This window comes from Lathamus discolor, chromosome 1 (assembly GCF_037157495.1).
Source record: "Lathamus discolor isolate bLatDis1 chromosome 1, bLatDis1.hap1, whole genome shotgun sequence".
Classification (NCBI taxonomy): domain Eukaryota; kingdom Metazoa; phylum Chordata; class Aves; order Psittaciformes; family Psittacidae; genus Lathamus; species Lathamus discolor.
The window spans coordinates 27168475-27193507 of NC_088884.1; the positions used below are offsets into that span (position 1 = coordinate 27168475).

Below are 25033 nucleotides of genomic sequence, written 5' to 3' on the forward strand. Positions count from 1 at the left end.
CCTTTGGAAGGTCCCATGAAGAATTTTCAGAAGAAGCAGGGTCAGTTATTTCTGTACATACTTATCAACATTTGAGCTGCATATTCATGCTATCTATCTCTTACCACAGACCTCTGAAAGGCTTTCAAAGCAGCATTCAATCCATCCATCCCTCCATCCATCTGAATTGAGGCACACATTAGCAGCAACTTTCAGTAACTGAGGAACAAGAAAGAACTTTGCCGGAATCCCTCTGTAGCTCATAAGTCTTGCTATATAATCAGCCACAGAAATAGTTAACACCTACATCAGCATTCATTAGTCCCTGGAAATTAATTATCTCCCTTTTATTCTAAAAATTTCCAGGCCCTAATAAATCATTATATTAATATTTTATTGCTATTTTTAATACGTCTGGTTAGATCATTATACAATGCATATATTTCCCCTTTGGTTATTTTATTACCATTATACTTGAACTTAAAATGAAGAGTTATACTCTCTTTTATACATGAACATTACGTTTTCAGATGGCACAGATCAGCATGAACTTTCTATTGAATGTTAACGGGACTCTGTTGAGGAAAGTATTCTAAAGGATGCTTTTGTAATAAGAAAGCTAATTGTGATGGATATATAGGAATGTCTAGTTAATTAAATGGAAGAAATACTTGTGGAGTAAGTTCTAGTTTTCCCATATGTACAGCCATTATTACTACAGGTGAAAATGCAAGAATACTCATTCACCATCCACAATTTAGAACTGGGTTAAAGACAACTGGCTTTATCACGAGCATGGTAAACTGACATCTGAAACGTTTTATCTTTTGATTGTTCAACTTGAAATGCAAGACAAAAATCTAGAATACCACACCAGTTTTAGGAACCCCGATAAAAGAAAAACATGAATAAACTGGAGTGAGGGCACAAGGTCACTAAGATGCTCAGAGGTATGGAGCAAATGCCCTGCAAGAGGACGAGGGAACTAAGGTTGCTGAGAAAAGAAGGCTTCAGATGCACCTAATAGCAGCCTGCTAAAACCTACGTTACCAAGACAGCAGTCAGTTTTCAATAGTGCTGCGTATTAGCAGGATGAGAGACAAGCAGCAAAAAAACCCAAAAAGTGCTTCATCCGGCTATAGGGAGAAACTTTTTCAACATGAGAACAATCAAGCTTTGGAACAGGTTAATACCTCGAGATTGTGCAGTCTCCATCCTTGGAGGTTTCAAGACCCAGCTGGAAAAAGCCCTGAGCAACTTGATCTGACTTCAGAGCTGACCCTACAGGATGACCTGTAGAGGCCCCTTCCTACCAGAATTATCCTATGTTTTATCCTATGATCCATCCTATGATTTTAGACACTTTCATTCTTTTTCCTGAAATAAGTGAGGTATAGTCTTTCTATGACAAGAGCTAGGGAAAAAAAATTCAGCATGTATAGCCACTTGGGAGCCTATAACTAGAAATAACAAACTGAGAAAGAAGATGCAAAGTAATCTAAGAAAATATAATAAATTATTGTGCAATAGAAAACGTTAACTAGTGTTAAAGTTCTGCAAAACTCTCTAACTGGAGCCACAGACAAACTTGAATAAAAACCGTCAGATCACCAAAAAATATTAGTGAATCTGCTAAAGCAACAGATCATTTGACCAAGGCTTTTATTTCTCCTCAAGGCTAATGGCCGTAAGCATGTCAGGAAGTGACTGTCATGCTGCTCAATGCCAACACGGTCTCACATTTAATAATGAATATGCATTATATTAAAAATAAACAGACACATTAGATTAAAAGGGGAGGGTGTAAGATGGGTGAGGAAAGAAGAAGTAAGATACTATGCATCACAAAACCCAAACAAGAAATACATGCTTCTAAATAATATCTTTGACAATTCTGGAACCAAGAAAATGATACAGTCGGGATGAGTTTGTTTTCTCTTAAGAATAATATGGGGATACAAATACAGTCATTCTTCCATTACACTCTTACGCACTTGAAAGACACATACACCTAACAAAAACAAAACAAAACAAAACAAAACAACCTATTTAGCTCATATGAATAAAGAATTTCACACCAGGACCCTAACTGTTATCAAAGTACACTCTTTAAACTTATCCAGTACTGGTAGGCCAGTACTTGCATCAAATGTAAGCCTATAATGATGCATAAATTAGGAGAAATATTCTGCAGAGATTCTTCAACTGCACTTATCACCACATCACATATCCCTCTTCTTTAAAATCCCTGTACAGTTTATTCAGACATCTCAAAGAGTCAGTAGTCATACATGAGCCTCTTGTGACACACCTTCACAGAGGAAAGTAAATGTACTAGGGCTGCTCCCAATCCGTTCATCCTCAATCTTCACTGACACCGGGGACTGCCCCAACCCAGGTGCAGGACCTTGCACTTGGCCTTATTGAATTTCATAATGCTCATATGGGCCCACCTCAGAGTTGTCAAAGTCCCTCTGGATGGCATCCCTTTGGCAAAACAATCTTTATTCTGTTTTTTAACCTCTTCCTTTCAATTGGCTGATTCCTTATTGGGCTAGTTCTCCCAACCAACTCAACCTGCCACTACATCTATCTATCTTCTATCTTGACAAGTAAAGTGATATCAACATAGAAGGGAACCAAAACAAGAGGATGGGAGAAAAAATAAAACAAGTAAACCCTTTCATTTCAGCAGCACCTGTCAGTTGCACTGAATTAACTGCAACATTATTAGTCACGCCACCGGCATAAACTTTCAAGCCTGCTTTTGATAGATGAGTGCATCCTTTTGATAGATGAATACATCCAATTCATAACCATTCCATTTATATAACAGCTTAAATTTTCATCAATGCAGTTTAATTCCATTACAATTAATTTCAGTATTCTGCTCATCAGTACTTGACAGTTTTGCATGAAAACACAATTTTAAGGAGAAAATATGTAATCTCTGAACCTCTTTTTCTAGAAAAAAAACCCCAAAAAAACAGAGCAGCAGGCCTGTGACAAAAGATGTTCCAGAAACAGGTAAGACAGCTGGAGGGCTTGCATTTCTTTACCTGGCTTTCTTCCTTTAAAGTGGATTTCAAGTTCTTACGTTTGTCTTCATAAGCTTTTAAATATTTTTGGTATGTGATCAAATATTTTAAAATATAGTAGTTCTAAGAGACTGAAATAAGAAAACTATTTGTTACAGGAATCAACATGAGAAGGCAACTATGTTTTTCAACACTGCTACACAAAACACTGAGCTACTTATTTGATCTTTAACCAGGAGAAATACACTTAAAATATCTTAAAAGAAGTTAGACTTCTGGGTTTTTTATGCAGTTTTATAACAATTATGTTACAAGTTTATGCCTTAGCCAACCTGCCTTACTCAATGCAACATAAGTCATAGGTAAGAATATGCTAAAGCACTTTTAAAAATACTAAGTACCATAAGGAAAGAAATAAAAGGCAACAAAATGCAATCAAAATAAAGAATCTGGAAACCATTAATTTAGTTTCACTGAAAAGTACAGCAGTACAGCTTCAATCCATAATTTTTTTTTATGGTTATTCATATTTTATGATGATTTATTAATGATTGGAGGATACCCATTTTTCACACAATCTCCAGAGTCTTTGCTACATGAAAACCACTCGGAAAAACAAAACCTCAAATCTTCAAGCATTTCTCCAAAGCACTTCAAAACAAATGAATTTACATGGGACCTATCTAAATGATTGAATATAACAAGTACAGTAGAAGCATTTGTCCATCACCTCATCTCATAACAGAATGTTAGGAATAAACTAAAGTTTTGCTATCCCTGCAACAATTTCTATTGTCATGAAAAAAACCCCAAAACCCTGAAACAATTTCACAGAAAAGATCCTCTACATTATACAAGTAACTTGTTTGAAAACAGGGAATAACCAGAAAGAGAAGATATGAACACAGAAAAAAAGAAAAGAAGCAGCAGCAAAGAGGCAGCAGCAGTCTGCTAAATATTTGTAACTGTAATTTATTTTCTAATCAGCTCGCTGAAAGCAGCAAATGAACCCTGACTGCAAACATGTGCCTACCAAATACTGCTAACAAAAAAAAAGTCTTTGTTGTCAATGCAAAATACAAGTCATCACCTTTCAGAAACTTTCCATTTCTAGCAAAGGTCAATTTTGGTCCCATCAGAACCCAGGAATTCACAACAATCATTTTAGTGCATATATTCTGAGGTTACAAAATCAGATTTTTACTTTCTATGGCACAGACGGCACAGGCCTTAACAACACAGATCTGAAAAACAGATATTAGATAAATATTATTTGATGCCTAAGGCAACACAAAGCCTATAAAATTCAATTCAGGTAATTTTTTTTACAAATTGAGAAGTTTCTATTTTACGGTGTGTCAGCACTGCAGCACAAAGTGTTTAAATCTGCTAAATATCAAATGCAGATATTTGGACTCTCATTTAATCCGTGGTAGATTGTATGGATTCCTCCCTCAAATAAATGCAAGATGTTCAGCTACATATTTACTATTCCTTGTAGATCTTTCTAATCTTCATAAACTTATATGCCAATGATTGCAAATGTGTACATACAAATTCATTATTATTAGTTGCAAGTTGTTGTATTGAACAGAAAATGGTGCTCCCAGTTATAGCTTCTCAACATGGAAAAAATTCAAACACGTGCTGAAGTAGCATCAGTATCAAGCTTTAAATAAATGTCTTAAAAATATGATTATATTTTCAGAACTATTGTTTAGAGTTTGCTATATTAATGACTTTAAAATTAAGAAATAAACCAGCTTTTCATCAGCTCAGTGAGGCCGTTTTACTTTGAGACTTGAGCAAACGTTCTCCATGCTTGGTGACAGAGATGCCCAACATGCCTTTAGAACTGGAGATTTCAACTCTGCTCTCAAACATCATACTACAATGAAACATCTGGCCATTTTAATGAAAGGAAGTTGCACAATTTTTCCCTTCCTTTTCCTTTCTTAATACTATGCCGAACTTGCAGCAGATTTCTCCAATGTGGAAATCTACTTCTCCCCTGTTTTTCATAGATATACTCTTTCTCAACAGCCTTAAAGTATTTCAAGGCCATGACATTAATCAGTTAACTCTACTACTTACAGACAGGAAAAATCAATTTACCTGAATGCCATCAAGCAACTTGCTCATGCACCAGTAACTGTCAGCTTCTATGTTCTGCAGCACTTCTTCAGGCAGACTGGAAACATCAACATTTTCCACTTCTTCTTCTGTTTCAGGAAAACAGAAAGAGAATCAAGTCAATAAAGTGCACAGAATAAATAAAGCAAGGATGATGAAAATAATTGAAAACAAAGACAACCACCACTTATCTTCTAGTCAAAAACTTCAATGCACATTTACTTTAACAGGGACGAAATGAATCATTTATTGCTCAACTGTGTCACCTAATGGCTTTAAACGTTAATGAATACTCAATTTCTTGCAGACTGTGAAAAATCCAAATCATGCCTGGTTAACCAGAATTAATATATAATAAATTACTTCATTCTAAACATTCCACACCTGAAGGAGGATCATCAGAAGCACTTTGAGAACCCTCATGCTATGTATGAGCAATCTGCAGAACATGGTTATGTTTGCATCACGTACAGCAAAATATGTTGCCAGTCCTGGCAGAAGAAAAAGCCTTGAAAAATGCTTTTTGAGAAAACCAGTGAAATTTATTTAGAAACCTGACTACAGCTTTTTAAGGGGGGTTTGTTTTTCATGCAAGCATTTGGAACCAGAAGGAAATCAGATAAAAGGAAATATGATTCCTACCCATCACTCCAAAAAAAACCTGATTCTCAATACTGGAAAAGCACAGAATCCTAATGACACCTATTTAATTCAACACACAAGTATGTTGAAAGAAATTTGCATTTTGCTATGAACTGAAATTTACCACCTAAGCTACACTATCTTACTTTTAAACCATGGCATCTGAATAAATCCATCTTGAACACTAAATGTGCTGCCTTGCCAGCTAAATCATAAAGCTCCCGTAAAGCCCTAAAAGAGAGTTTAGCACAAGTTGGGAATGCTCCGAGTAAATGCTGTAGCTTCCCTCTTGCAGCAGCAACTCACAATGTTTTACTGTATCAAGATAAAAACCAAAGAAGTGTCTTTCCCAGCCCTGGTTTCTTCTCAAGGAGGAGAAGGTGCAGAAGAAAGAGGTGTTTGATTCAACTTAAACCAAAGAAAGAACTTCCTCCATTACACAACTGCAAGTAAACAGTAACAGAAAACCAGGATATGTAATACCTTAAAACTCCTCTAATCATCTGTCTCATAGCTTTGCAATATGTCATGACGGAAGCCTATGTACACCTTTAGATTGTCACGTTTGATTATGCTGCCTTAAAGCACTTATTTGTCAATTGGTAATAATCATAAGAATTACACGTTATAAAATAATTTTAAGATACCAGTGATTTTACCACCACTAGTAGACACTGGTAGCAAGATGTCTACTTACCAAAGCATTCTTGTTTGAACTGGTGGCTACATGTGGGTGTGCATCTTCTAAGGGATCATTAGTTTTGCATTATAAAGTATTATCAGCTGTAGGACAAGGAGATTAGGTTGTGCTAATAAAAAAACTAGTTAAGATATTGGGAAACCTGGTAACTAAAACAGGGGATTGCAGCAGAGACTCCATAAAATAAAAGCATGCAATGCTCTCAGAGGCAGCAGGACCATAAGCAATGCACCAGAAGTCACTTACTGGTTAAAGAAATATCACCTTTGCCTTGGAATTCAGTTTCAAAAAGCAGTTTCTAAAATGAAATCACCAAACAAGTACCCAACATATTTTAAAATAGCCTATATAACAAACTCAGCTATAACACTGCCTTGCAGAAAAATGAAGAAAAAGTTAGTAGCAGGCTGCAACAACACATTTTTTTTAACAGATGATAATTCTGTGAGCAGGAAGAAACTCCTTATCCAATGTCAGCAGCATATTCCTCCCAGCAAAAAGGAGGACAAAGCCCCCCAGAAGTCAGTATTATACTCCTCCCCCCCACAATGGACAGCAAATTCTCACAATTCTCTGTGGAAAACAGAGGCAATATAGACAGTAACTAGGAGGCAACACTCCCCTCCAACATCTTTCTGTTAAGTTCGCTTACTTTATTAGACTTTCCTCATGAAAAACTGCTTCTAGCACAAACTTGGTTTCCTTTCACTCTGCAAATCCAACCCCTTCAGAAAAATCATGTTAAGAGAAAAGCCTAGTATCATATAAAAGACAAAAGTTTTTTCAAAGTAAAGATGCTTGAATACAGTGGTGATGACAAGAAAGGATTGAAGGCAAACAGACCAACCCAAGAAAAAGCCCAAAACATGTAGCAATGAAAAATCTTAATTCAGACTAGACAAGTAGGTAAGGTGATATACATTTGGCAAAACCAATCCAAATTGAAATGCCACTTCCACAGCTCAAAAAGAAGACTGCAGAAGGGTCCCTCAAAGTCTAGAAAAAAACAGCAAATTATTATGAATGTTAACAAGTCATTTACTAAATCCACTAACAGAAAAGTTACTAAGTGTACTCACAAGGCTTACTCAGAGAAAGACTGAAAATTATTAGACTTAACATGGACCAAAAAAAAGGCAATTTAAGATGGAAAGTTTCATGTCAGCCCGTGAAAAAAATCAATATTAAGTCTCTACCTATCTACTTCCAATCTGATGTGCCCTGAGATTTTATAAAATAAACAAGAAAACCCCACCATTTTCACCCAAGAAGCCCTTTTTAACAGTTCAGAAATTAAAATTAAGGATGAATATTCCCATTAGTTTATAAGAGAAAGCCTTTTCCAGACAGAAGATGACTTATGTAACCTCTACAGCAGGAACATTACTTGTCATATCCTATTCATGTTAAGTCATAAATGTCTTACAGTTATGCAGTTTATGTTTACTATATATTCACAAACCAGAGTCCCAGTGGAAAAACATCTAGTTAATATTCTTTTCATCTTAACAGGTAAAAAAAATGAGTAACCCATTCTCTCTAAGCCTCACAATGTCTACAGAAAAAACAATACATGAACCAGACTTACTCATATTTATATAAAACAAAAACATATATTGAACTTTATTCTGCTTGAAAGCAGCAGTCTTCAGGCCTTCGTTCACAAAACATTTGCTGAAAGAATAAGATTATGACTACTTAGATAGTGCTCCTTTGCAAATTTCCTGCCTTTGAGCAACTTTTCTTTTCATGATACTGCTATCACATTTCTGAACAAAAGGGAAGTTATAAATCGTAGCACAACACAATAACTCCTCTACAGGTGGGCATGAAAAGATAACAAATGAATGAGCCTTTTTATCTTCTCTTTCTCATCTTTTTTATCTTACCTCTTTTTTGTCCTTCTCTTTCAAAATCTACCGTTTCACACTATATGCTCGTACTAGCATTTAAACCAACAAAAAAGCTGAAGACACACCTAATCATTGGAGGTGGGTGTCTTCACTTCCCTCCACAGCCAAAGCAGAAAAACAAGTAGTGATGGAGTATTAGCTGTCTTGTTCTAAAGCAGAAACCTAAAATAAATCAGATGAATCACATACAAAGAAAATCCTGGTTTTGTCAATATTAGCTATAACTTGAACTGAAAAGGACTGCCTTATAATGCAGACCCCTAAACTTCGGAAGTCTATAAGGACCCACCAAAAGTATTCCCATCCTGTGACTGAACTATCTGCAACAAGTAAAAATGGAAGGCTGCAGTTTGAGAAACAAGGCTGAAGCAGCTTGGACAGCAAAGATACCCAAGCATTAGTATTTTGGAAAAAAAAAAAAATAGATTCTAATTGTTCTAGTAAGGGAGGACTAGCAAATTAGGAAGAATTTTTTTTATTCCCACCCCATCCTCCAAAAATACACTTTTTAAGAAACAATTTCTAATGATTCCAACTACTTTTCATCATGGGTATGTTCACCAAACACAAAAGATGTCAGGACAGGGCCTTCTGAAAAGAACATAGGTCTGACATAAATTCACCATTCTAAATAGAGTTCTCATTATTCCACATGCAAAAGAAAAATGGATTACAGACAGAAAGGCAACTATTATCAAGTTCTTTCTGCTCTAGTTTAGGTGACCCTATAAATCAAAATATACAGATAGCATTCAAGAACCATTCACTTCTGTCACCAAAAGAATCCATAGTCCCAAAATATAATGTCACAGATTCACAAGCTCAACCATTAGAGACATAAAAATAGCACTTCTAGGAAGCACTCATCTAGTTTTCTTGTTCTGTCTCTGCCTTTGGAAGAGGCATTCAAGAACACTATACTTTTACGTGGCTTATACTGACTTATCTTTAGTGTTTTCATAAGCCTCAAACATAAAACAGATATTCAGGATTTTTTATACGTTCTTTAAATATATAAGCTGCTTCCCATCCAATTTTCATTCCCATTGTGCTTCTCATGCATCATTAAGTCATCTCTACTAATGTTAGATAATAAAGCTTTGAAATTAAAAAAAAAAAATCTAATTAAATGTGTTAGACATTCAATTGTATTTCAGTAACACTCTAGAAGTATTTATCCTATGTAAAACAACTGTCTCAAACTTTTGCTTAAAACTGTGCAACTAAGTATTTCAAAGAGTACGTCAAATTACTTTAAGAGATGTATTAAAACACTTTTTCATTAGATCAGTTATGTAGCATGTTTTTGTATATATTATATTAGCTGGTACTTTTTTATTTAAGTGAGGTATATGCTGAACAAGGAGAAAAATTCAGACACTAAATCTACTGAAGAAGACACAACATTGCAAAAGCCACCAAACAACCAAGTGGTCAGGGACACGCTATGGTTCCTGCTGCATCAATTCACCTTAACTTGCTGCAGTTTTTTGAGGAAGTTCAAAACTGACTCCTAACATGTGAACGACCTGTTTCAGGGAGAACTGAAATAAAAAAGGCCATCCATTTTCATGACAAGCTCCAATTAAGGAACACTTGATTGGCAGGGTAATATGTAAAATACAGTTTACATATTTAACATTTATTCATTTATTTGTGTAGGCACATAGCGCAAAGTGCTGCTTCTTATTTCAATTTAACACTTGTGCTGGAAAACAATTGCAAATTCTTGTTTTAGATAAGTTTAAATTTATTTTCAATGAGTGAAATCTGAGAGGACAATAATATAAAGATTAAATAACAAGAATATGGAGGCAAATAGCAGGCCCATGTGTACATGTATCAATATCTGGGGAGAAAAAGATCACTGTAAAAATTCACAATTATAAAGTCTCACAGCAACATTTCTTATTTTCTTCAGTTTCCTGCAGAGATCTTTATCGTTTTATCTATGTTATTGTAGAAGACAGTAAAATAGTTGCCTTGAGGAAAAATTCTGTAGAATGGAGTCAATGACATGCTGATCTGAATATGTGCATTGCCGTAAGCATAGTATTAGCTGGGTTTTTACTCACTCCTTGTTTACGCTTCCAAAACTTCCCACAGTGAAAAAAAGAAAGAGTAACTTTTTCTAAACAGCTTTAACTGGATCCATTCCCAAAGGCAGAGACATAAGGATGAAATGAAAAATTAAAATAAAGCATTAATTACAACTACTTACACATGTATTTTTCCAATGACAACAGAAAATAAACATGCTAAACATAATACTGCTTTGCCTCCACTGAAAATAGATTTTTATGAGATTAAGCCTAGTTGCTGATTTTAGTGGAAGTTGTTAAAAATGTTTAAATGTTCATGTCTCATCTGTGTCAAGATGTATTTGATTTCTTCCAAAAAAAACCCCACACTAACATAAAAAAGTGCTTGAAATTCACCATTTCAGCACAGATCATGGGTAAAGCATCTGTCATTACAGACAGATCAAGTCACACAATATACATTTTTGCATTAAAGAACTGGAAATTTTTAATTTCAGACAGGATTTTATTTATGGCAAAAATCATGTCCTGAAATAACACTAAAATACTGAAAGCTGATATGATTTAAATGGGTTAATGAAATTCTACAGTAACTAGCCACCCTCTCAATGCATCCAAATGGCCATCTGTGTCCAGCCATGTTCGAATGCAACAAACAAAAGAGCAACCTGCATTCAGAACTTCTTCTAAACCTGTTTCACCAGTACTCAGTCTTCACAAAATGGGAAAGAAATTAATGTAATGTGACAGTTTTACTACTTCATTACACTGAGCAAGCTCATATAAAAAATGTCTCTATTAAATAAAGCATACATTCCTTCAAAGGAAACTATTTTTTAGCGAAACAGGCATTTAATTGGGTTATTAATGTTTTAATTTTAGCTTTTTATCTTGAAATGGTGTCTCAGCACTCAGAATAAGGCAAAACTCGAATGCACTGGAGTAGAGGCAGGGGATGAGACGAATGGTGATACAAGAAAGATCCAGAGCACCTGCAGCCCAGAAAGCCAACTATCCCCTGGGCTGCATCAAAAGGAACATAGTCAACAGGTTGAGGGAGAGGATTCTCTCCAGCTACTCCTCTGTCATGAGACCCTACCTGGAGTATCACATCCACCTCTGGGGCCCCCAACACAAATGGGTTGTGGAGCTGCCCTAGCTGGTTCAGAGAAGGGATAAAAGATGATGAGAGGTCTCAAGCACCTCTCCCATGAAGACAGGCTAAGTGAGTTGTGCTTAGCCTGAAGAAAAGATGACTCTGGGGAGACCCTATAACAGTCTTCTAATACCTCAAGGGGGCTTACAAAAATCTGGAGAGGGACTTCACGGGAAAATAGTGACAGGACAAGGGGTTACAGCATTAAACTGAAAGAGGGGAGATTTAGATTAGGAAACAATTCTTTACTATGAGGGTGGTGAGACCCTGGAATAGGTTTCCCAAAGAAGTTGCAGCTGTCCCACCCCAAAAGTGTTCAAGACCAGGTTAGACAAGGTTTTGAGCAACCTGATTTGGCGGAAGGTGTCCCTGCCCATGGCAGAGGGCTAGAACTAGGTGATCTTTAAGGTCCCTTCCAACCGAAACCATTCTAAGATTCTATGATGCCCGAAACAGACTAAGATCATCAACAAATTATTAATATTCTTTACATACACCCAATATATAAAATAATACATAGAAACATTAGAAAGGCAAATTCTCTGAACATCTTAAAATTCTTCTTTCTTTCAGCGCTAATTTGTGTAAATGTATTTCTCATCTAATGTATAAAAGTATTATCATGGACTTCAAGTCCAAATTATATAGCTCTTGCAGAGGTGCAAGAAAATCTTTCTGACTGTACATGCACAGGTACTTGTGTGTATGAACTTAGCTTTGTTGTAATCTACTTTGGATGTTTTATTTTCAGATACATCTAACCTGAAAGTTACCAGCAAAATATACAAACTACAAAACTATACACATATATATACACAAAACTATATTGCATGCAGAGATGCACAGTAACATCTACAGGATCTTATATATCCCAGTTCAAACTCGGTTTTCAAAAAGCCTTCTGAAACAGCTATTCAGTCACTGCTGCATTAGTGCAATGTTTTCCAAGGAGATCAGGACATAATAGAGCATTTAAATGTAAATTTTTTTCAGTAACAATTACCTAATTAAATATGTACATAATCACATCAGTATCTCTCATTGAAAACAATCCTAATTACCTATTTATCTGATAGAAATAGCTTTTGAGCTATTAAGGATTAATCACAAAAGTAAAAAGTTCCCTTTCTTTGTAGTCATAAAGGTAAAATTAAAACTAAAAAAATAAACTTAACCATCTCATCAGTCCAGGCTTAGGTAAACATGACCTTAATGCATTTCAAATATTCCCCCCTTATGACTCACGTTCTCCCATATGCAATGTATTGTTGACTTGTCTGGTTTAACACTGTTAATAATCTTACACTTGTTTTCGATTGCTCCGCAACAAATTCCTTAAGATACAACAGGAAGCAAAATAAATATCCTTTATACATCAGTATAAGAATGTTGTTTTAAACATTAAGCATTTTACTTTATCAATATTAATTCTTTAAGTAATTTTATTGAACATGGGAAATGTTATAAAATCCTCTGACTTGGAAAACAAGGTCAATCACCAGCTCCAAAAACACTGTAAGCCTGATTACTCTGACCTAATTTTTAGGCTCATAAAAATTAATATATGACCCTGAAAGTACTCTCAATTTATTCTATCACAAAAGAGTAAATACTTAATACACTTATTCTTTAATTCCAGATTCTCCATAACAGTAATCAGTGAATCATTGAGAGTCTGTGTTTAGTGGGCCTACATGCTTGCAAATGAGATTTTTCTACTCAGGCTTTTTCCAGACTAGATTTTAATAGTAATCTTTTTCCCCCACACACACTAAGTAGTCTGTAACTTGTCCTTCATTCCTACTGTACATACCGTGTAGAAATAGATCTGGTTTTAAAAATCATCAATTTATTTGAAAAATAGGGAAATTTTCACCTCATGTTGCATGTTAAATGATTCCTCATAGGCTGCAGACACCGACTACTGCTCAACAATTCAGGTGTGAGAAAGATTAAAAATATATTTACTATTTCAACAACTCTACTATCAAAACAGGATACAAAAGAGAACTAACTAAATCATGTGGCACCAACAGGTCTTTGATGCACAGAACTTACATAATGCCAAATATAAGACTGGCAGCTGAAGTACTTGCCTGGTAAAAGCAGCTTACATTTAGAAAGAAAGGTATAAGCCACATCCTTGAGTATGACATTATTGTGAAAGAGAAGCCTTCAAAGCTTGTAAGATGACAGCTCTTCTTAAAAATGTATTTTAGCAACAATGAAAAACACAACATTCAGCACAAATGCTTCTTAGAGAAATCACTTCAATAGATTTACTGCTGTCAACCAAAACAGGTTGACAGGGATAAGTGGTGCATGTGATACCAAATTATGGGACTAGTAATTAGCATCCAGCATGCATGATGAGCACAGGATGCTGATGAGCATTTTCTTAGAATGCCTGATAATGGAATTTCCTGAGAAATACAAAAGGTGCTTGGAGAATAGGAAATGAAAGATTAAAGGTTGAACATGTCTCCCAAATAATATCTTTTAATTACCTAGCTTTTGCTTATCACTTAGGTTTTTTTTTAAAGCATCAAGCTTATGTATGCTCATATGCACAAACACACAGAGCACAGAACTGCAAGAATGGGTAAGAGTAAATCATAGCATGGCCAAACAAGTCTAAAGGAAGTCTCAGGAAAACGGGCCTTACCTGTATTACAGAGTGGGATTGATTACAAGGCTATTTTAGAGACAACCACTGTAGGACTGTATTTTCTTAATTGGAAGAACCTTCCAAAAGAATCCATAAATTAATGTAGATTTAACAAACTGGGGGCAATATCAACTGCATTAAACGCAAAATTTATTTAAAAGATTAAGAAAACAGTCTATGCATCTACATATGCAAGGGTGAATTTGAAGTATTGAAAATTGATACTTCTTACATGAAAGTATTATTAAAAAAAAAAAAAACCAACAAATGGGTCTTGTACATAATTACTTAATATTATAAGGTAGGCAAAGAGAACTCATTTGAGCAACCTCATAAACAGAAGTATCTTTAATAAATTACCTGGATAACTTAACCAGGCTGAATGTTCAACTTGGGTAAATTTAAAAATAATTAAAACTATCCAATAAATGGTATGTAAATATAAAACCTTTTAAAAAATGCGTAAGTTTAATTTTTTTCAGTGATGAAAGACTGAAAAATTTACAATTGTCAAGTAAGTTCAACAACCATTTACACGACAGTAACTCCATGTAAATATAAATTCATGCAGTCATGAAAAAAATTAACTTGTTATTGTCACTGAACTGAGCAACTAAATATATTCTCAAAGAAAAATAAGTGGCAGGGGAAATAACTGTTTTCAATGACATCAAATGCACAGCTCTCTGACAGAGGCAGTTAGCTGCAAATCCAATCTGTGCAATATTGGCCAGATTTCCTAATTATAGTGACTAGCTTCCTCATATTGTGATCCCCACGTCATTCACAATGAATAAGACATCCTCATTACAGACTTCTTGCCTTATTTGCAACAGAACGTAAGTAACATACATTATTTGTTTAGTACAGATCTTATATACTGAATTAAAAGAAGCGTATTTGTGGAGAATGAATTCTTGACTGCACAGGCAACACAATTTATTGTATTACTTGTCAAGTTCATTCCTTAACTATTTTAATCTGCTGTGATTTACAATTTCCCAATGAAACTGCTACATACACATCTGTGGCAAAAAAAGCCACAAGGCTTCCTTTATTCATGAGATTCATTTGCATTTTTACATGCTATACAGGTATTTAAAATTAAGAAATAATCATCCCACATGGTACAACCTCTAGGAAAAAAGAAAACTGCTCTGTCTATTCAAAAATAAGAGTATGATTTCTTTACTTTCCTTCTTCTATGTTACTGTAAGAAAGAAGTGTCTTTAAATTAATTAGGGTTACTTTAACAAAGTGCTGTAAAAAATTGACTTTTTACCTCCTAATTACCTGAAGATGGAATAAGCAAAAGAACATTTTTGAACTCAGAAATGTCTTTGATGAGAATACAATTCATAAGGCAGTATATTTAATCAGTATTGGCTTTTATCAAAACTAATTGCTATAAAATCATGACGTATTTTCTGTTTCTATGAAATAAAGCAATAAAAACATATGGAAGAAAAATTGTTTTGTAAAAAAAGTTCTTTTTTCCTGTTTTTTTGGGGGGGTGCTAAAGTACTGAATTTTTCACTTTTGCTTTACAATTTCAGACTTAAAAAATTTCAGATTTTCCAAATTAAAAACAATCAAAAAATCCCCACAATGATGACGAAACCCAACTACTTTATGATTAGTATGATTTTAAAAGGTTTGCACCTAAACTTCAAGTGAAGCCCAAATTAAAATGTTTCAGCATACAACTTCTGACAACTCTATTTGAATTTATTTGAAATGTATAAAAAATTAACTAAGGACATATCTTATTGAAAATAAAAGCTGTTTACAACTGTTTAAAGCACTGATTTACCTACTTTTAAAGCCTCTTAGATCTTGATATGCTACCCATCTATGAAACAGTATTTGAATGCTACATTCCTGATATTTGTACAGCATGTTATCATTGCCTAAGTAATTCTTTCTCTTTTAGCTTTTCTTCCTGTGAGTTACTTCATAACAAACCCACAAAGTTGTGATATTTGGATGCCAAGAGCCACTGAAGACATTTCCCACTCTCTTGGAAAGCGTGCTTGAGAAGATTTAGATCTGAAAGTATAACCACCTCTGTGCTGCTTCACTAAGAAAAGATGATCATTAATTATAACTATAGGGAGACCATGGGGAGAGTAAACGGATGCACCAGCCAGAACTAAAATACACTGCTCCCTTTGGAATACATGTCCCTCCCATAGTTACATTAAATGTAATTAACTTTCTCCTTCTTCACTATTCTTTCATTTTTATACCTGCAGAAATCTTCTGGTTTCTCTTCATTTTACTGATTCTACCATTATTCCAGATCATGTTTTCCATCTATTCCCATGACCCAACATTTCCAGTTTGTAGTTTCAAATAAAATAACTTTCACTAACCTCTCGTGACTTTCTCACAGTAGAAGTCCATTACTTTCTTAATTGCTTTCAAAAATGAGACAATGTAAACCACAAAAGATATTTCAAACTTAACAGAAATGCATTATTTTTAAGGCAACATTCATATTATCAAATTTGTTTAATTTTTAAAATCCTATAAGTGTACTTTAAACATCATGAAATAACACGCCTTCTTTAGACGGCTGCAGATAGAAAAAAAAGCAGAAATACACGGACATGCAAAACAAACTTTAAAAATAGATAATTAAAATCCACATCAATAATCAGATTTATGAATTTAAACACATCATCCTATGCACTAAACTAGGACTTTTGTTAACAGATTCTTTTTTTATACACAGGGAATAAAAAGTCTTTCTCCTCAAGCACTCTTTAGCATACCTTGCAGGGAAAAAACAAAACCCCACCAAACAGAAGAGCTAGAAGTATGTACTTGGTTAATACAGACTTTCATTTGACAGACAGATCTGGGAGTTAGCTGAAAACCTCAAATACTTAAAAGAGTTACTTATTCTGATTACTAATGACAGAATCATAGAATAGTTAGGGTTGGAAAGAACCTCAAGATCATCTAGTTCCAACCCCCCTGCCATGGGCAGGGACACCTCACACTAAACCATCCCACACAAGGCTTCATCCAACCTGGCCTTGAAGTTTTGAGTTTGTTTCTTTCTTATGAAAATGTAAAATAATATTTAATATGGAGTACAGTAAAGATACCAGGCAAGAACAAAATCCACTTTAAGCTCTAAACTACCAAAGGCACTTGAAGTAGAAGACTTCAAGTTGGCACTTGAAGTAGATGGACAGCAAGACCGTGGCTCTCCATCTGAAAACCAGTACTGAATCACAATGTTTTGGGTTGAAAGGGACCTTAAAGATCATGTAGCTCCAACCTCCCTACCACAGGCAGAGCCACCTCCCAACTAGACCAGGTTGCTCAGACCCCTATCCAGCTGGGCCTTAAACACTTCCAGTGATGGGGCATACAAAACTTCTCTGTCCCAGTGTCTCACCACCTTCACAGTAATCATTGGTTTAAAAGAACAAATAAATCAAAAATCACATAACCAATGCAGTAATTGTTACAACCTCATACACTTTCTTGGAAAGAATGGAAGTGCCTGGTAGTAGTAAAATGATGTGGAATAAACTTTCAGGATGAATAGAGACAGTAGAGACAACCTGTAGTATAAGCAATTCTGCTCACCAGTCAGCAGAAACAGAAGACAAAGTAGTATAATTATGGTACCTTGACATTTTTACAACTCATGCATTGAATCACAATATAAAACTAAATTAATGACACTTAAAGGTCTTGAAGGCTTCCTCTAGTAAAACGCAGAAGGCAGCACACTGAGTAACTCAAACTGGATGAATATCACAGTGAGCTGAAATCAGTTACTACCAAAAATTTTCATTTAATTCTCTATTTAAGAAGAAAGCTGGTCATATACAGCAGCATCTTTAAGATAAAAGCAATTAATTCAAATAGTGGTACCTGGAAGTAGTTACTACCAGTCACCTGATAAATCCTCTGCCCAACACCTAGTCTAATCTTTGAGATAGCATGTTTGCTTCTTCCACAGTTGCTCTTAACAGCTTTTCTCCTCTGCCAATCTATCTTAATTCCTTTAGACATCTTCTCAAAGCTTGTCAGCCAAACACATATCAAAAACACAGCAACTGTTACTTGCTATACTTTCAATGAAAATACTGCAGTATGATAATTAGTTGTATCACTGCTTTGAAATACTTATTTAGGATAGGTTAAAGTGACAGCTTTGGGACTCAGCACACGAACTTAGTATGCTGATGCCACTTGGAAACTGGAAAAGCAATTTCTAACATGACAAGTCTGAATGACATGGATATTTTCTTCTGAAGCACATGAAAGTTCTTTCTTTTTATTCAAAGCCCTAAAAAATAATGCTGACAAAAAAAAAAAAAAAAAAAAAGGAACTTTAGGGGCTTTTCTTCTTTTTTCTTTCTCAAACAAATTTTCCCCCTCTCTTCTCCAAAAGAAAAAGTTCCTTTTTAATATAGCATAGTTTTCCTGTGAAGGTGTATTTATACGAAATCACATATCCATCACTTTGCATTTTTTCTAACTTTTATATTTCTCTTATTACCATCTTTCATTTGACTCAAAAAAAAACAAAAGTCAGGAATAGCTTTTAAAACAGAGGAAAGCATTTTTCGCTTTACACTACTTTATTCATATAAACTGTAGCAAATTGAATCAGATAAACATATCAGGGTGATTACACTGAAGAACTGTTCTTAGACAAATGTATAATTTCAGTTTGGTGTAGAACATTACCCAATTAGCATAAGCACAAAGGAATAAAGAAAATACTTTCCCAAGTAAAAAGAAAATCAACTTAAACATGTACTTCTCTTATTTTCAAACAGAAGCTCTCATTTTTAAAGGAGAAAAAATTTGAACTGAACTTTCATGGTGAATTAGATTTTGATAATTGCCCACACAAGTATGTCGAATATAGAACAGTTCAGAACTACAGAATTCAGAGAGCATTATCTGGTTTAATAATCAAAAAATACCATGAATATCTAGACTGTAAATAGTAATGTTATAAAGCAATTCAGCATTCCTATTAATATTCAGCAAAGTCTACTTTTTGAAAATGACTGTTTCAAATTAGACAAAAATAGTGACAGAGAAGCTTCATAAACTCTAGTAGACGAATACAACTATGACAGCTGTTCTTTCTCTCTTGTCATTCAAACTTGAATTTAGATTGATAACTGGAGTATAAAGTTAATGCAACACAGAAGTTCATTTAATAATAAAACTGAAGTACTATTTATTTTTCAATGTGTTTATGGGTTTTTTCCTTCTGTTTGTTTTACAACATAAAATGCTTTCAGTGTTCTGGTTTCATGAGTTGAATTCAGACACCCCAAGTAACCCTATTAACATACAAAACTTGACATATTTTAAGTTTTGCATCAACATGGCTTCCTATTAACAACCCGTTTTGGTTTACCCCAAAGGCACCTTTCATATATGCTTTACGTACTGTCCTTTTTTCATTCAGTATTAATATTCAAAAATTTATGCTTTCATTATGTAGATTACCCTTACACCTTAGAATTTCAGGGTTTAAGGGTTTCTTTAAAGGGTACCTGGTTTTGTTGTTTGGTTTTGGTATTTCTCTAAACAGAAATTTGTAAGACACTGAGCAAGAAATACCATTACTCAAAATATTAATTTTCTCTGAGAGAACGAAAAATAACAGGCAATTAAGCAGTTGGATATACTTACTAGGATAATCCTAACGCTTCTTTTTCACTTCTGACAGCAATTGTCAACCACAGCCAGAGAGTTCTAACTTTAATTAAGTCTTTTCACTTCAAATAGATAGAAACCTCTTAAAAAAGTATCCACAAAAAAAAGTTTTAGTTACAATGTTAATTTTTCCCTGACAGCGAAGCCTACTTCATCAACTAACACACCCTTATGAATTAAATAATCAGTACCCTTACTACTATGCATCTGTAGTCAGACTAAAAAAGGTATTTTAACACAGCCCACACTTGATTGAAATTTGCAATATGTACCAGCTCATGAGAATAAGAATTTTGATTTTGCAATTTGTGTGGCTGACCAAATGGACTTTCAAGGACTTAAGTTTGTTTCAAGGGAAACAAGAAGACGGCTGGAGTTATTTTCTCCATCCCATCAGTATGATATGACTTCAGACACTTTGGTTCTAATGATCTGTGGAACCTCTTAAAAAAATTGAGATTATAGGAAAATATGACAGAAGTAATATTAAAAATAATTCTACATACAATACGCAAAGAAAGGCAGCAAAGCCTAAGCTTTGCCACCTTTCTGGGGAACCTTCAGAGGTGGTGAAAAAAATAATGCTTTTTTTTTTTAAATTAGCCTTGAAGTTAAAACTGGTACCTAGAAAACACAGATTCACAGTGTTTGCTTATCACAGTTACTGATAAAAATTTGTTCAGTCAGTCTCAAATCTCTCCCAGTACGACTACTGGATACACCCATGCATCCGACATTTCAGATGAACTGTTACAATTAGTCTGGAAATCTGACAGTATAAATTGAAATACAGAGGTAGAGAAGGATTGATTCTGTAAAACAGTATTGCCTAATTATAATAAATCATGGCCATTCAAAAGAGTACTAGAAAATAAAAACAGTAGAAGAGCAGGTTGCCATACCGTCCATGGATTTTGAGATGCTTTTATGAGTACTCTCTAACTTGCTAAGAACAAAACACGTGTAATTCACAAAGACTTATCATGACCACTCAGTTTAATAATAGAGCTAAAGCACCCTAAGAGCTACCTGGCATTAAACAGAGATCTTGCTTCTCCCTTCTTCCCTAACATGATCCTATCCCCACATCAGCACTGACGTCCATCTCTGATCCCTAAGAGCAGAAAGTTAAATTATTCATTTTATTATGGGGTTAGTTTCCTGCCAGTGTGACTGAACTGATTCACCATGCCAGAGAAAAGCCAGTGCTGACCGAGAGAAGACAGGAATGCATGTTTGGGGTTTGAAAACTGAAAGCAAAGCTACCCATTTTGACAGTAGCAAGCCCCAATTCAGCTGTGTAATCTAAGCACATGGCAAACAAACCCTTTTCTGTCCAACTAAACCTGATTTGGAAATACTCAAATATGTAGCTCCACTGTTAAGTTTAAAGAACAGTGAAATGAAACCAGAATAGGCAGGGTACATTGACCTCTCGAAACAGCAAATGGGATCTACAGCATATAAGAATTTAATTCACACATTTCCAAGCCCTTTCTGGAAATGAAATATATTAATGAATAAAACTTACATAGCAATATATTATCACCCAACTACACCAAATAGTTACTTATCGATGTGTGCTCAGCTGCTCTTATCAACACCTTCTCAAGGTTACTATACTCCAAGAAATGACAGAAGTGCTAATTGGGTTGGCACAATTAGCTAAAAATCCACTAATTAAATAAGTAAATCACCTCATTTTGACCAAAGCAGATTAAGAGAGCGCTTACGCAGACAGATTCAGTGGTATATTTGATACCAAATGCCACTGACTTCCAGTAGGTTAAGCAACTAAGGGAAAACGGTAGGGAATAAACTAGTCACTAGCAAGCCACACACAAAGTGCATACCTAGGTAAAGCTCAACTACATTCTTTCGGGCCTTTAATATTACAATTACATGAAAAAATAGTCCTAAACTAAAATAGTTGTATAAATTCCAAGACACAACAAAGTGCTCACTGAAGGATTAGTCAAACTGCAGCTAAAAAAATAGTATTCTAACAAGCTGAAAAAGAAAATTTGTCTAAGTAAATAACTAAAATAAATATACAAACATACACACACAAAAGGATCAAAATATTAAAGGCAATTTATAGTTAATTTACCCCCTATTAATCTATTCTTGCCGTTCCACAAGTCCTACAGACATATTTGCCCTCCTTCATGCTCTCTCATTCCCTAACCTTCCAAAACTAAGCATAAGATGTCCTCTTAATACTATATTTTCTTTACAGTTCTGTTTGCAGTGCCTCCAAATATACAGCTTTATTAACCAGCCCTAGACACAGCAGTATATTATGGCTAGCTGACAAACAGTTCAAACAATTCACTGTTCATTATTTTCAAAATTCTCCTCCTTGATTAAAGTGAATGGAAAGATGTAAAATTGTCTGATTTCTTCTCCCAATTAGTCCTGAAAAGCTATATATATTATATATTAGTAAAGAAAATTGCTCAGATATTGTGAATGATTTATTTTTAAGTAAGACACACATAAAAAATGAACAATTTAAAAATATAATCTAGCCAAGGGTTTTTTTAAGAGTGCTAAGGCTTTTTTAAGGCAGTAAAATTTAAGTCTATATTTTTACCTCCTTTGATACAATGTAAATCATCTGGAGGAATTTAGGGTTTTTCTCTATAACTCAAATATTTAAATGAATAAAACCCCCTGACAACCTTCTGAATTACAAAAGAATGTGCATGCATTTTAAAAGTGACTACAAATTCTCAGAATACACAGCTTCTTCACAAAGATCAATTATATCAGGACTGTAAACTTCAGAATCTAAAAATTGCAGTGACTTAAAAATGGAGCAATTAATACTTTATGCACAAAAAGAATGGTTGAATTACAACTGAGGAATCTGATATGTGGCATAAAAGAAAAGATGTTAGGAGGAAATAAGACCTATAAAAGGGTCTCAGGAAGCTCCTAAATAAAGTACTACAAGCCAAATCATAAGAAACAGGATAAAACATAATTTAGCTCCACAAGTCAATTTAATAATGAGTTAAAACACACGCTGCCAGGACTGTCTTTCAGCACCTATCATTTCTAGCTTCTTTCCCACTGCAGTCACAACCAGTGCTGCCACACTGCATGGAAGACTGGTACAGAAGAACCAAGTCCTCAGCACTGCGGACAGGCACTAAACAGGTCTATTGATGACTTATAGACCTTCTTCACTTTTTCCATGTGGCAAAAGCAGGAATCATCAATGCATAAAATCAAACTCAAATACTGTTTATCTTACTCATCACAGTCTTCCCTCTCTTCAGCTACTCTGCACAACAAAATATTTTCACTGGACAATAGATGTGCTCATCAACAGTGTAGAGTGGGGGAACATATTCCTAGAAAGTCAAAAAGTGAATGACGGTTATGTTAAAGCCAGCTAAGGCAATGCTGAACAATTTCTGCATCATGTTTATACATACGTATGTGTGTATATACTAGATGTTTTGTAATACGTGAAAACAAAGAGTGTTTCAAAGAGAATCGACAGTTAATTTGAAAGTTTCAGAAAACAGAGCAGCTTTTGTTTGTTGCCAATCTTTTACAGAGGAATACATAGGATGTTTTCTGGACTTGTGCAGAAGACATAATAGAGTTTTCAGTATATTCAATACTTGAATTCAAGAGTTTTATGTCAGCTTTCTTCATTCCTTGGCAACTCAAATCACACAAGTAACAATATTCCATTCAATTATCAAAGAATATTGCACAGAATATTGTTAACGTTTACGAGAATTTCGGTCAACCTCACTGGTATCATGATTATTACTATAAAAAAATCATGGAAACTATTAAGAAGCAGCACTGAAACACACCTTTGTATGTGAAAACTACACTACTGGTGATTTGCACTAAGGAGAGAAAATATAATGTGATCAAATGGAACTTGTGACATTGAATTTTCATACGACAGAAGAGTGATTTCAATTATTTTGAACAGTTTTTCAGGCAAGTTTTACGACGTCTTAAAAAATGAGGAAACATTTTCTTAATACTTGCAAGAAAATTTTAAAATGTCAGTTATGCTTCATGTCAGTGCTTTTATGAAAATTTAATCTGTGTAAGTTTTATAAATCATTTCAAACAAATGTGTAAATAAAAACATTTTTATACGGTATTGCTCAAAAATGTATTTATTTAAACAAAGAAAAGTAAAATGGTAGAAGTTTGTTACAAAGTGTAATGCAAAAGTTATCAGAACAGCTCAAGAATATACAAAGATAACAAATAAAAAAATCTTTTCCGCTTTCAAACTGCAGAAATCACTCATATTCTTGAGCACTCCACCCTGGGAATTTTTCCAATATGTCTCTCATGGTAAACCAGAAGACAGTAAGGATGATTCTATCAGTCTCCAACCACTTGAAGGGCCTGGGAAAGAGAGAAGCATCCAGTTAATCAAGTTATAGTTGCTTGTTCAACTTCCACATTACCAAAACAATTTGTCATTTGTTCAGTTTTGCTCAGTCTTTTCTAAGTAAAATAACCACATGTATGTTACATCTTTTGTACCGTATCTCCTCGAAACCCCAATGCATGAGCCCTATTCATAACTCTCCACGGACTTGTGCATTGGAGGAACTGATTAAGAAAGGTCTAGGGTTTTAGGTAGAAGGATTCAATACCTCAGATTAATTTATATACTGCAGCAATCACGATTTCAGCTTGGTCTTGTAAAGGAAATAATGCAAGTTAGACAAAATTTTACCCGCTAACACTGAAAATATAAGAAAACTTCTAGCAGCTCTCTGGATTCAGTGGGTTTATACTCTTTCCTCTCTGGCTTACTGCCTCGTCATTCAGAAATTCAGTTTTATGTACATTCTAAACAGATGTACTTATTGCATAAAAATTACAAATCTCTTAAAATATCTGATAGACAACTTTTTCATATTTTATGAACAAACACTGAAGAATTACCTCAGATAGAGCCATGATACAATGCTCTGAAACATTATTTTAATTATACTATGAAAATAACATTTTTTAATACAGCATTCAACAGTTGGGAAAAAAATAATAGATTTAA

The 25033-nt window shown here is 34.5% G+C and overlaps 1 protein-coding gene across 2 annotated transcripts in view; it reads right to left on the reverse strand.

Moving 5' to 3' along the window:
• The window catches only part of TBC1D22A (TBC1 domain family member 22A), a 181131-nt gene that overhangs the window by 103545 nt on the left and 52553 nt on the right, over positions 1–25033 (reverse strand). For both annotated transcript variants that reach the window (XM_065665352.1, XM_065665351.1), the window contains exon 9: positions 5133–5239. In XM_065665352.1, the coding sequence (XP_065521424.1) occupies positions 5133–5239 (107 nt within the window). The remainder of the gene's footprint in view (positions 1–5132; positions 5240–25033) is intronic.